We start from the raw sequence: 14,270 nt of genomic DNA, 5'->3' as shown, positions 1-14,270 counted from the left end.
TGTGGACATTTAGCCTGCTTTCTCATGTGGATGTGCCTAACATATGGAAGATGAATAACATGAGTTTTCAAGTTCTAGATAGTCAGAATCTGGTTAGTTTGTATTTCATACTTCATGTTCTTAAAACTTACCTTTAAATGGTTATTCTGTTGCTAAAAAGGTAGTGTAAAATAGCTGCCTATATTAACATTTTAAGACCAAAACTTGGATATTTGCTACTTGCTTGTAGATGGTCTTTTAATCCTTATTCCCTGTTCTATTTCTAACATTTCTTTTCTTTCTCCTTCTCTCCTGGCATGCAGCAAGAACTGGAATAATGGAGTAAACATTTTCCATATTTATTGTCTATTTCTGTCATGGTTTTTTTATTTGCCTTAAGTATTTAGATAAAGGGCATGATTGCATTTACCATCCTTCTCCCCTTCGTCCATATCTTTTCTGTGTAGCAGTTGAATAAAACGGTGTTTCATGTTGTCCAGTCTAAGAAAACAAACTCGAATAATCATCCTCAGTAAGATTAGATGAGTGACTCAGATGGGAGAGACAGGGAGGGTTTCCTGTATATTTGTTTTTCTAGGGATGCTTAGCTCCTTATGAATGGCAGCAACAGAAGGCACCTGGAAAAAAGAATCACAGTAGATTAGATCTGGAGTTCATTTATTTATTGGTGTTCTCCTAGAGCTAAGAGCGTTGGACAGAGGGGGAGAGCAACATCTTGAGCAATATTTAAAATAGTGATATTGAGTGGAATTTCAGGGAAAATGCTTATAATTTCATGATCTAGAAGTACTATTTTCATATAAATGCTGAGAAAACCTGTGCTTGTGGTTTCTGTACTATACCATAGGCCTGTCAGCTGCATATCTGCTGACCCACTATGCCTTCAAGTTACTATTACTGGTTCTTTATGAATATTTCTCAGTTAAAGTACACAGCCAGCTTAGCTGTCTCTGGTTTTCATTCACAGAATCTTCAGAGGCTTTGCTCTTCAACATAAATATGTGTAAGCTTTCAGCTGTTAACAGGAATTTACACACATACACACACACACACACACACACATATATATATATTTTAAAAAAGTACGTGTATATATATATTTCTAAACTAAGGGATGCCATAAATTTCATTACTAATACAGCATCTTAGAAATTAGCAAGCTAAGCTTAACAAGCTGTTGTCAGAGCAAATTTTTCACCTATCATATGGGAAAAAATGTTGAACAGAAGCATCTTTGCTGGTAATGCCTTTTAGAATTTAATGGTCAATTTAAAATTGTTCAAAAAAACATTTAGTGAATTTTTTTTGGCTGATTAAATGAAATTAAGTTGTGATATACTAAGCCGGCCAAATTTTTTCTTCTTGAGTTTTGGTTTTTTTTTACTATGTTTTTTACCCCTAGCAAAAAGGAAAAGGTGGCACAGTCAACACAGAAAATTTGATACTATGCAGTTCCTCCACATCTAGTATTTGTATTTTTTCTTAAATGGTGTAGATTGGAACTGGATACAAACCAGGAATAAATCCTCTGTATAGTTCACTAAATATAGTTTGTTTCTTTCAATGAATCACTTAATGAAATACAGGAGAGGTTTAATTAACTGATTTTGATTTTTGTGCTAGAGGTCACTGTTGGGAAGGCTTTGTTTTCTAATGTAAATTAGAAGCAAGACAGGACAGTGTCTTTACATGAAATTGGATATTTAATGAAAAAGGTGAGTCAGAAAGTCAATTCTATGTGCATTTACAAATTTAATCACAGTAGGTCTAAGTGCTGTTTATTTTTGGATCAGTTTTGATCCTGTCTTACAAGTAGTTTAACCAGAACCCACACCTTCTCACCTACTTTAACTACATTTAATGCTTATGTCCTTTTGAAATAAATACAGGCTCGCAGAGTGGAAACCTTGTAAAGTTACCTTAAGGAACAGATGTCTCAATACCATCCAGTGATTGGATGGAAAAATGTTTCACTTAATTACTTGTGTATGAAATGCAGGCATTAGAGCTTGTCTTAGGAGGAGTAAACATGTAGGTTTTAAAAGAAAAGGTACTTGTTCCACAGGGAAGCGGGGTTTTTGGTACAAACTGAGGACTGTACCAGGTGGAGTAGATCAGCTCACTTGGGTAAACTTGTTAATGCAGTTCCTTGTGGCAGAAGTGCTGCACCCAGTGTATGTGGGCTGTGTAGGGATGTGCTCAGTCAGTTCAGAACCCGAAGGGAAGTCGGATCTGCCGTGCTGCGGGCCGTGCCTTGGCTCATGGTGCGAGGCTGAGCGTACAGGACGTGTTTTGTTAAATAGAAGCACACAGGATAGCTGGAGATCTCAAAGGACTAGTAGGGCAGCTCGAGGAGAATTGTTTTCCAAGGAATGAGCTCTCATGAGTTTTAATCATGTCTGAGGAGTGTTTAAGTTGAGGTTTGCTGGAGCAGGTGGTGGGAGCCTTTGGCGTGGCAGGGCTTTGCTGTGTGCTTGAAGGGACTGTGCCCGGTGAGGGGCTGCTGCTCACCCAGCTCCTCAGGGCTGGCATGATGTCACTCATACATTATTCAATGCCCGTGGCATTACTTTGTTTCATTTCCCAGTTAAAGCATGGAGCTTTATAAAGAATGCAGAACACCTCATGAATAATTGAGGCAGGGTGGTGAGACAGTGTTGTGTGGCAGAGCGTAGACTCTGCTGGAAACTGCAGATTCTATTTCTGGTTGACTCACTGTTCTGCTGTGTAAATTTGCACTGGTTCTTTCATTTCCACGTAAAATAAGAATGAGTTAATTTCTTCAAAGTACTCTAGTATGCTCATAAAAATAACAGCTTTTGATAAAGATGTCTGAATTTTAAGAGTGTGCAGATCATGGAGTAATTAACATCAAGTGCAACCCTCTTTCTACATAATCTATCAGGTGTATTGAGAAGAGCTCTGAGAAATACTGCATCTTTTAGGCACAGGCCTCAGTGGGAACTCTTACTTTGGTAACATATTGCATGTAAAATCTAAAAATACTATCGGGATTGTTTCTGAAGTTATGAGAAACAGGCTTTCTTTCCAAAGCTTTGAGTTTGAATAGAGAAACATGCTTATGAATAAATCTGTTTAAATATGTGGCATGTCTAAATTCTTCATATTCAACAAAAGGATCCAGAATATGGATTGCAGCCTTTGAATTACAGTCTTCACATGGTGGTGGGTTTTCTATTTCTTAAATTTTTTACTTGTTTTTGAAACAGCTATGGGTCAGGTATAAATGTGAGTTCATATTTTCATTTTAGTCATATGCTGCCATGTTTCTTCTAATGTTTTGAAGACACTTTGAGATAAGCAGTCTTTCTGGTGTCTTTTTTTCCTTTCATGTACTTTGTACAGTTTCAGAAATTTTTAAGATGGTAAGAAAGGAATATTTTTTTATAGAAGATGTTGGTTTACCCTATGGTTTTGGTTGCTGAAAAATACTGGATTAAAATGTATTTCAAAACATGACACCACTAGAGAGCAAGTCCAGGAAAACACTGTGCTGTTGATTTCAGCTCTTGAATATTCATCCACTTTTGAGATTAAAGGATTTTTTGGAGTCAGTTGTGATGTATGATGATGCTGTAAGATATTTGTTGAACTTTGAATATATGAAAATAAAATGCAAATATAAAAAAAAGTTGAACCTTCTTTTAATTGAGTCTTATGTAAGCTGATCTTTCAATTTTGGTTACTCAAACTGCATAAACCTGTTGATCACAGACAGCTGTGGAGTCAAGTGGAGCCTCTATGGTCATCTCATTGGTTTTCTGGGTCCATCTATGGAAAGACAAAAGGAAATGGCTATTTACAAGAACTAACTGAAAACATACTGAAGGTTTAGTCCTTTCTCTTTAGCTCATTGTTATTAGTTTGTCAGAAACAACGTGAGGAATTTACTGTTATAGAGGCTGAATTCCACAGTAACAGCTGTTAAATGAACTGAAAGTCATCTTACTTTTGCTCTGAAGAATATCAAACTAATTTTGGGGCACCCCTTTGCAGGCACTTGCTAAAGGTTGATCTGAAGTGCAGGCATTCTGCACCCAGGCATTCTTCCTTACTTTTCCCATGTTCCTACACAGGAGCTGCCCATTTTCCCTTAAAACAGGTTGTATCATAAAAAAGTGGTTGTATTGACCTAGAGGGTACAAAGCTAATGTGCATTGACTTTATGCTTATATAACTGTCTTGCTAATTTTTGCTAATTAAACACTATTTATAAGTGTCTTTTTAAAAGACTTTTTGCATATTAGCAAAACCAGTAGTTGACACAGATTTATTCTCATACCCACTTTGAGGCTGGGTTCCCACTGGTAGCATATTATTAATTTCATACTTTTATCTTTTGCTGCATGATGTTTTTATGTGCATTCCTTCCCCACAAAGACGTTCAGGTGTCACTCAGTAAGTCTTGCTGCCTTTAATCCAGTGTTATTGGGAGCTTGATGTGGGGATGACTGTGAGCCTGTCTTCTGTGCTGGTCTGTGTTGTTGATGGAATGTTGTAATCCTGGTGACATGCTCTAGGAAACATTTTAGTTTAGTCAAAGAGAATGTACAGAATAGGAAATCTGAAAAAAAAAAATCAGTGATTAATTGCCCAAAAAAATCCTAGGAGCACTTCAGTGCTTTATTTCAAAACTTTTTCTAGATTTTAGGTTGTCACTTGAGTTGTAGTTGTCTAATCAAAACGTGATGAGTAATTTTGTCTTGCACTTTCATACACCTTTGTGTATTTTGGGTGTTGCAAAGTCGTATCTGCTCAGTGCTTCAGAAGCCTGATCTTGAGGTGCATTGAGAATTTGTACCTTGGTATCTTTCTGAGGGTCTGGGTCATGAACCTCATAAGGGTACATGACCTTTGCAGAGTTTTCACTCTTGAATGAAGCCTGCAGCGTGGGGTGTAGCACAATGAACATTATTAAACAATTACTGGTGCAGGAAAGAAATTAAAGCTGGAGAATTAGTCTGATACAGCAGTGTCAGTGTCCCACTGTTGAGTGGAACGGATCAGACATTTTAGTGACTCAGCTGCAGGACTGAGACCTCTGTGTGACTTTACAGAACTAACAGTGAGGTAACTTTTCAGAAGGCTTTTGAATTCAAGACACCAATTTCATTTGATTTTCTTTTTTTGTACAGCCCCCAAATTATTTTTTGTTTCTGTTTCAGAAGCTGCACATCAGAAAGTTGGAAAAAGAGGTGTATCGATACCACTGTGCAATTCCAAGAGGCAGAAGAGCAAACCTTATTGTCACCAACAGGTATTAAATTTTGAATGCTTTCTAAGGGTTTGACATGATTTCAACTTGGGGATTAGACCTATGGCTAAGTCTAAACTGATTGCTATTCTCTGCCTACCTAGTTTCCATCTCTATTTTCTTCTTGATTTTTTTAGTATTTTATTTTGTTTCCTTAATGGAAAATGTAATCTAGTTGTGATGTCAGTGCTGGATACTAATTTGGGAAGACAGTTTACTCTGAGATCAGTGACCCTTTCATCATACTGGAGGGAAATATTCTGGTTTTTCACTTTGGTTTTGGTTTTTCAAATTAGCTTGTGATAAGGGTTTGCAGTCAAGCTAGTGGTTTGATAATACACATTTACAACCTTGTTAATGAAAGGATATTCTAAATGAAGTCTTAAGTCTTTGTACCAGCATGAAAATTAATATTTAACTCATCAGACAAGTTTTAGAATTCAAGATGTTACCAGTCTTGAGTTTAAGAACTCAAAAAGGATTAAAATTTCCACATTCTATAGGTCACCAGTTTGCACCTCGGCTGAGTGCATGAGAGGGGCTCATCCATAATAACACCATGGAGCTTCCCAGTGTGGTTTTTTAAATAATGATCAGCACACCTCAGAATTCAGGCTGCAGATGGACAAGCTTTTTGAGGCACTGTTTAAGGCCATGAATGATAATTTAGTTTGTTTGCAGACTTAGATAAATGTACACTTCTCTCCTTACCCCCCTTGGCCCGCTCATACTGTGATATCTTACATCATCTATGACTTTTAAAGACCAAGTGATTGTCTCAGAATGTGTTAAGGAAATACAGGTCCACTGTGACTGAGTGGATATTTTAATCCACATAGAAATTGCCTTCTTAAACAAATGTTTTCATTTTGTTTAGTTTTTCTAGCAAAAGCTCTAGTCCCAGGGAGAAATTGAGTGCAAACTTTTTTTTTTCTTGAACAGGAGAGTGATATATGTGAAAGAAGTGGAAATCTTAGGCCATTTAACAACAGAGTGGGATTACTTATTTGAAGAATTTACGTGTTATCCCTCCTATGAAGCAAATATTCTAAAAATTACGGTTTTGGTAAGAAAAACATGTAAATTTTTTTCTATTTAACACTCACTAGAGGTCCAGACATGCTTTTAACTTATTTATGATTCTAGCTGCTAACTAAGGGAGTATATGACAGGATGTACTGGAAGTTTCTTGAAAGTATGACAGTTGGGTTGGACAGAAATGTTGAAATCTAACCTGAAGTTGACATTCAAGCCCTTTAAGCAACAGATTCTGCATTCTTGTTTTGTGAGTCATCTGAAGCACATTTTTGTTCCCCTCTGCAGCAGGATCAAAAGATGTTCCAAAGAAAGGACAGTACAGGTCATGAATGTGTAAAGACAGTTCAGCTTTGGGATGAAGCTACAGCAAGGGTATATATATTTTTTTTTTAATCTTCTTTTCTTATGATATTGTTAACAATTGTTGAAACTCAGTGTGTTAAAAAGATGGTAATGTTCAGAGACTTGTTAGAGAATAGGCTGCTGTGCTTGAGGAGCATTTACCATAGTTTCATGCTGAAAAATGAGTTTAACCAAGAGTATGATGAGACCAAATAGTCCAAAGCATTTAAGAGAGTTTATGCAATAATAATTTAATGTCAAAGTGACATAGTCTTAGGTTTTGTATGTTAAAGCTCATTAAAGGAAAATAATTCCAATATCTAAAGTGCTAGGTTGTATTAAATTCCCTATAGTTTGTAGGATTCCATGTATCTCCTCATTATTTCAAGATCATCTGACTAAGCCAGTAAGTGGACATTGTAGGAAAAGGCTTACTTAGATTCCTTCCTCCTCCCTTCCCACACCTGGTTTTTCTACCATTTATCTCTAAGTGCTTGTTCCTGTTCGTGCTGGGGAGGCTGGAGTATTTTGTGAGCCTTTGTTCTGTGGATGGTTCGATCTTGTAGGTAACTTACATAATCTGATATATGAATTTGGATAAATTCCAGGGTACTTGAACAATAGAAAAATTTACCTAAGAAACCATGTGTGTTACTGTAGTGTTGTATCAGGTGATGAGAGAGGAGGTATTCTCCCTGATACCAAAAGTGAAATCAATTAGATCCACCATGTCTTGGAAGCACGCTTGAAATTGTAGCTCCAGTAAATGGCAAGTCAGCAGATGGAATCAGAATCGGGGCCAAATTGCTGCTATTAAATTGATTGAACCTTCTAAAAGAAGGGGTTAGACTGGGAAGGTAAAAAATTGCTATAATTTTGAGGCACTTTATATACCGGAAGAGTCGATCTTAGTTCTTTACTGTGTCTTGTCTAAAAATGTTCCTTCAGCTTTCTCTTACAGCACATCTTCCAAATCACACTTGGAATTAAGGCAGCGTTCAGACAGTACCACGTGCCTTTAGTGTGTCTGTATCTTAGTGGCATGGCCAAAGCTGGAGCATTGCACAAAACACACAGGTCACATTAGAAGATACGTCCTTGTGTTTAATTACATTTTTTTGGTCTTATTTCCTAACTGCACATTCCTTTGCTGATGTTCGTGCTGGTATCAATACATTAAAAATAGATTTTTCTGTTCTCAAGTGCAATACTACCCATTCACCTTTTGTGGATTTCTGTTTCTGTTCATCAGTTGAATATTGTGCATGTGAATCAGGAGCTAAGTATTTGACTTAAACCAGCCTGTGTATGTGGGTTTCCATGTTTGTTGAATTAGCCATGCTTTAGTAGCATCTTATGGAAGAAAACTGCTGCCTGCTTTAATTGTTTATTTGCTTTCACTCTGTTGTTCTACAGAGGGTTTGTTGTGCCATTCAGGAAGCCCAGACAACAAGAAAACAACAGAAGCTGGTGAAGAGAGCGTCCTTGAAGTTGAGGATACCTTAAATGCTGTCTTGATAATGACAGGATTTGTCGGGTTTGGCCTTTGGTATGCAATTTTCTCCCTAAAATTGATTTGTAGCATCATGGAAACATTGGATAAAAAGTAAAGATAAAATATCTGAAGTCTTCTTTCAAAGTTAACAGCCATTAACACTTCAGTTTTAGAAGACATGCATCTTTTGGAAACAATGGATTTCTAAAATGTGCATTTCAGTTTAAAAATTACAATTTTTGATAAACTGTTTTCCCACTCTGAAATTTTACTTTCTGCCTTTTTTAATGTCAGAGATTCTAAAATGAAGTGGTTATCTTATTTGCACTCTAAATTTATGGTTTACAGACCAGTGGTGGTAGTCGTGGTTCTGGTGTTTTGCAAAATTAGTTACTTCTGTTTGTGATTGAAATGAATGAAAAAATCTATTTCAGACAACATTCTCCTTAAATTAAAAGCTGTACATAGTTTAGCTAATATAATTACATCTCTGAGTGTTTAATATTAGAAAATACTGCAGTGAAGCAATGTAAGAATGAGTATATATGAAAGAAATAGGCCATTGTTGTCTGGAAATGTTTACTTTGGAGTGTTGTCACATTGTAAATGAAAATCTGCACTTTAAAAATGGAAAATATTGTTCACCTGTTGTGTGCCTGGTTATGGTTTTGGTTGTATCACTGTGGCTTAAAGACTTCTCCAGAAGGAACAGCCCACTGAGTTGAGCATTGTATGTCAAAAGCTTCAATCTAAGAACTTAGCTGTCCATATTTCGGTGTATAGTTACTCTACGGGAAGAATGCCATCTCATTAAGCTAAAAGTCACTTCTGATACAAAGATTTTGTTGCAGTTTGTCTTCCTGAAGACTGCTAGCATTCAGTTTAACATGACATTTAAACCCAAAGTGTATGCCTTGTGTGAGTAATCCCATGAACTTCCTTGAGATAAGTCCCATTCTTAGCACGAGGCACATCCATAGGTAACTGAGTCAAGAACTATATAAGCAAACAGATTTGAGTTCAGTGATCAGTGAACTGAGAGCTTTTGCTGTCAGTCTTTGGCTCTCAAATGAGAAAATCAGTGTCCTTGTGAAAACTCATGAAAATTTGCCCTTTTCAACTTACTTCAATTGCAAAGAATAATTTCTGTTTCTTACTTTAATTTTGTGCTGGATAATAGCTGTAGATACAAACTTGATGAAATAAAATGGCACTATTTTTCTACAGATCCATGCAGTGAACCAGGCCCGGACTTTTAAACTCTGTACTTAAGGGCTGGTGCACTGTATAAATGCACTCTTAACCTGTACCTATGAGCTCACCAAAGTTAAAAAGCTTAAGACATTTGAAAAGTAAGCTGCCAAACACAGAACTTATAGAGAGCATTGCCCACGTGATTTTATTGGTGTTGTATGCACATGGCTATTAATCCGCTTTGCTACATGAGAAAAAAGTGTGGTGCAGCCTTTAATTCTCTGCTATCATCTGTTTTCTGGAAAGTTCTCCTCAAACAATAAATAAATTAGCTGTCTAGGTTGTATGTATATCAAGTTCATGTTAAAAAAAAAAAGAATAAATTTTTATATGCAAGTATTTGTGCTATGATTTAAGGTGTTGTTGCTTCTCATGTGCATTATGCGCTGTTGCTTTGTCTCATGTCACTGACACTGTATGGAAACAATGGTTGGAGTATGAAGGTACTGCAAAAGAGCTTTCTACAGCTCAGCAGCTCTTACATCTTGTTTTCTGGCATTTAGGGCTAGTTGTTTGTGTACTGCCTCTTAATTCATTCTTGAAAATAGCTGTCACTTTAGTCTACTTGGTGCATGTTCAGACAGTATCATGTGTCTGTTTTTAGGGGAATTGGAGCTTAAAACAGTTCTGAAGACACATTTTGGACTCCAGTCTTCTGCTTGATCCAGTTATATATTTCCTCATGTTTTTGGTAAACTTTCTGGTTTGAATTGTAAACAGTAGATATTTCATTTTCTCATATTTCATTACTTTGAAATGCACATCTTTGCTGTTTGGTTTGCTAGCTGAATTTGAACTGGTAGATGACCTCCAGCTGGAGTGTTGCATGACCTCCTTTACCACTTGGATCAAGAGGACATGAGAGAGGAATTCCATTTCTTGCTTAAATGAAGATGGATTTTTGGGATGAATAGGTGTCTCGGTTTTGAAAGACAGGTGTCTGCTAAGGAAGGCAGAAGCCCCCCTTGAAGTGGCAGATATAACCCCTTTTCCCTCCAAGTTATTATATTTTGAAATCAAGGGCCTTTAGGCAGTGATGTGGGAAATAGGAATAACAGTTCTTTACTCTCTCTCTATATATATGTATATATCCAGTCAAACAAAACAACAACAACTCTGGCATAACAGCAAACACAAACCCAGTCCCAGCCTTCTCGGCTGTCAGGCTATTTCCCCTCGGGTGCAGTTCCGCTCGCAGCCGGCAGGGGCGCTGGCGGCTCCCGGTGAGCAGGGTGGGTGCGATGGTTCCCCCGCGGCTGCAGGGGGCGCTCCGGAGCGAGCTCGGGACACACGCGGCACCGGCGGCCTGGGATCCCGGGAAGGGATGGAACAAAGGCTTCACAAACCGCTGGGCAGCCGATCCCGGACTCTCAGGAACAGCAGGCTGGAACGGCAGGCTGGAGCGGCAGGGACGAACGCAAATCCCGGGTGGCAGGCGAGATGTATCCAGATGGGAGAACCCCACGGAGGCCCAGGCAGGCAGGGCGAGCAGGGCTACAGCGTAGCGAAAGCTCGAAGCAGCAGCGGGGCAGGGCAGCCACAGCTCGGCCTCCAGCAGGGCAGGGAAAGCGGCTTTTGGGGTCCCGGCGTTGCTTCCAGCAGGAAGAAAGAACGGCCAAAAAGAAAGAAGCAGCAGCTCCTTTCTCTGCAGCTTCTCTCTCCGGACGCTCAGAGCGAACTGACCCCACACCCAGGTGTAGACAAAGGAATAGCCAGGCCCGCCCCACTCCCCTTTTTGTCTTTCTTAAGTACAGCTATTTGTCCCCTAGTAACATGCATATGGGAGAAAATTCCTTTAACAGGAAAAAACTAAGACTAAACTAAAACCCCAACAATAGGTTTCCAGTGCTTGTCCTGGGCTTTCCTCAAGTGTTCCATTCCATTTCACCATGTGTCCTTCTGTCTTTGCTTTTTTTTTAAAGGAGCTTTTGGCATAGCTGCATCTTCTGCAGCTGCAAACGCTGTTGACTCTACCTGGGCTTTGCTCTCTGACTTTGGGAACTTTCTTTTCCTGTTCCCTGTCAGTTCCTTTCCTCAAGCTGGTACATTTTCTTGCTGGTTGAGGGAGTGAAGAATTAAATCCTGTTTGGATGATCTGCTGGGATAAGACAGTAACAGTATGTTTTCAGACAACCTTGAGTGATGAATTTCAACCAGGTTCTGCGATGCAAATGAAAAACTTTTTCAAAGATGTTGGGATTTTGGCTTTTTTTTTTTTTTCTTTTTTTAGTATCTGGCAACAAAATGTTTTTCCATCCTTTAAAGGTTTTATGCCTCTGTGAAGCTCTAGAATTTTCAGTATTACTGAACACACCAAGTTGCCAAAATGTTGACATCTTCCTAGGCTTTTCCTTACAATGAGCTCCCAGAAGCCTTTTGCTGTCTCAAAGGCCATTTTAAGATAGTAAAATTAGTGTTAATTAGAACTCTGTAGGTCAGGCCTGGGTCCTTGCTTTGCTTCGGTTACTCCTTTGCTTTCTGGCTCATCATAGGTTTCTCCAGCTCTTCAAAAGCATTTTTTTCACAAGGTGTGGATGAATGTTTAGTCCTTGTGACTGTTTCTCAGTCTCTTGCTTCAGCTGCCGCCTCCTGAAACCCTTCTGAAGCTTGCTCAGTCCTTTGTGCCATGCCCTCCCTGCCCTGGCATGCTCAGTTGTCCCCTAGGCAAAGAACAGTACAGCCTTCCTCCGTGTAGATCTGTGACCTAGTAACCATTTTAAAAGGACAGTAGCAGGAAAATGATAATACCATCAAGCTGTTTCATTGGGAAACCCATTAATATGTGCTTGCATTTTTAGAGCTACTTAATTCTTCTAAAAAAGAATGACATGAAAACTTTTGAAATAGATAATGGGTACATGTGCTTTGTCATGGGATAGTGCTGTTAGTTCCACTGAGCTTTCTTTAGGGAGCATTTTACTTTGATAATATTCCTTGAATATCTGCCCAGTCTGGAGATGAATAAATATTCACATGCTGAAATGTTGTATTTTAAAAATGCAATCAGCTTCTTGCATGAGCTTGGTCCATTTTGCTGTTAACTGTTCAATGGGATTTTAGGCTCTCTTTTTATCGGATTTTATTTAGACTTTTTCCTCTTAAAATGAGCCCATATTGGTTGACTACTGCCTGTCATTCTCTACAGAATTACAATAAGCCAAGCACTTAAAAGTACTTCTGTAAAAATTTAAAGAAACAAATAGCATCACACCATTCTTAAAACTCCTCAGGTTGTGGAATAGCCATCATTGCAGATACTTGCAGCCTGAGTCCATGTGGTCCTGGACACACTCTGGCTGACTGTGCCTGGACTGTGTAGTCTTAGGAGATGCCTTCCAAGCTCCACTCATCTGGGATTCTGTCACAATAGGAAATCTGAAATGTGCCCCTCTCCCCCCAAAACCAAAGAAAATCATCCAAGATGCAAGGTTTTGTATTTCCAGTGATAACTTAAAGTATATGCATTGAAAGAACGTCATACTTCTCACCATCACATTTAACCATTTTCTCAAAATTTGCAGAGCCTGGAAGATTGTTTGGTTTGTTATAGGCACAGAATAGGGAGTGGTTTAGTGGTAAGAGAATAAATAGTTTTGAAGAGGATAAGTTGTGAAGTTGAAGGAGGGGATAAAATAAGTAATTCACCTTAACAAACACATACCAGTGTTCTTATTTCATTGCTGGCAATAAATAAGCTTTTGTTGTAGTGGAATAACACAGAGATTACAGTAGGTACATTCTAATATTGAGCTTTGGTTGGCAACAGGGATTATTTATATAAGGGTACCTTGGGTCACTCAGATATTTAAAAATAAAATTAAAAAGGTATAATTTTAAAAGTGTGAACTGACTTGTGAAACCTTTTGAAACTAGCTAGCATCTGTTTGACAAAATAATTCTTTCAACAGCTTATAAAGTCGCGTTTAGTCAAACCTGAGTGTGAAGATTTAATTTGGAATAGATGCCAGTGGACTGACCAGAGAAGTTTTAACATAAGAAACAAGTGGAGGGATTTGAGAATCAACATATACAACTTCAAGTTGCATTGGAAGAATCAAAGCTTTAATCTGTTTATTAAGATTTCCTGGACAAAGGTATGCTTTGGAGGCAGAGGGCAGTTCCTAGTAGAACCTGTGATGCCACATAGCAGGAGAAGGACAGACTGAAGTGGGGGGGAAAAGTTATTTTACAGCTAGATGTCTAATTAAAACTTGTTCCAGGTATATGAATGTTTTTTTAGCTTATTAATGATCCTAATGCAATTCCGTCCCTTGGATTATGGATCCTATTTGCATAATTACTAAGTAACAGGGAGGCAAATACACAGATCTCCAGACTTTAGCATTGATTATCTCTCTGCTGCAATTTGCTTCTGTTTTGAATTTTTCTAGATATTTGTCATCAACTGAGGTGGTAGCTTCATCTAGTTGCCTTAGTTGTCTGAGGGAGAAGAGCTGAAATATGAAAGGACAAATAACTCTTACAAGGAAAAAAACTGACCTATTGAAAGAAACACGTGCATTTAAAACATGATTAAGTTCACAGTATCTTCACCTTTCCTGTAAGTTAACAAGTAAACCTCTAGTTTGACAACATTATATATTATTTATTATGAAGTGAGATTGGTCATTGTCTATTCTGATCTAGTCTTCAGATTGCATTGGGGCCAGGGGAACAAGGGAGATGGGAGGAACCCCAAAATATTGACATGGTAGGTTGGGAGTGAAGGAAGGTGAACGCAGGATAGTGATAAATCCATAAAATTACTAAGTCTCTAGAGGTAAAACCAAATTATTTAAAAACTGATTTGGTATCCTGCTACAAATTCCTTTTACATCAGTAATTGGGAAAATATCTAGTTGTGAA

The 14,270-nt window shown here is 38.2% G+C and overlaps 1 protein-coding gene across 4 annotated transcripts in view; it reads left to right on the top strand.

Annotated features, from left to right (window-relative positions):
• VPS13C (vacuolar protein sorting 13 homolog C) overlaps positions 1 to 9,760 on the top strand; it is a 74,322-nt gene extending 64,562 nt beyond the window's left edge. For 3 of the 4 annotated variants that reach the window (XM_032122445.1, XM_032122446.1, XM_032122449.1), the window contains 4 exons: positions 5,187 to 5,278; positions 6,218 to 6,341; positions 6,599 to 6,685; positions 8,072 to 9,760. In XM_032122445.1, coding sequence (XP_031978336.1) covers positions 5,187 to 5,278; positions 6,218 to 6,341; positions 6,599 to 6,685; positions 8,072 to 8,161 — 393 coding nt within the window. In that variant the 3' untranslated portion in view covers positions 8,162 to 9,760. Of the gene's footprint in view, positions 1 to 302; positions 3,659 to 5,186; positions 5,279 to 6,217; positions 6,342 to 6,598; positions 6,686 to 8,071 lie in introns of those variants that run through there. The other variant, XM_032122448.1, reaches the window with a different exon arrangement.
• The last annotated feature ends 4,510 nt before the right edge of the window (positions 9,761 to 14,270 follow it).

The sequence above is a fragment of the Corvus moneduloides genome, chromosome 13, assembly GCF_009650955.1.
Source record: "Corvus moneduloides isolate bCorMon1 chromosome 13, bCorMon1.pri, whole genome shotgun sequence".
Classification (NCBI taxonomy): domain Eukaryota; kingdom Metazoa; phylum Chordata; class Aves; order Passeriformes; family Corvidae; genus Corvus; species Corvus moneduloides.
The sequence above is the reverse complement of the archived record's forward strand: the minus strand, read 5'-3'. Positions and strand labels throughout refer to the sequence as shown.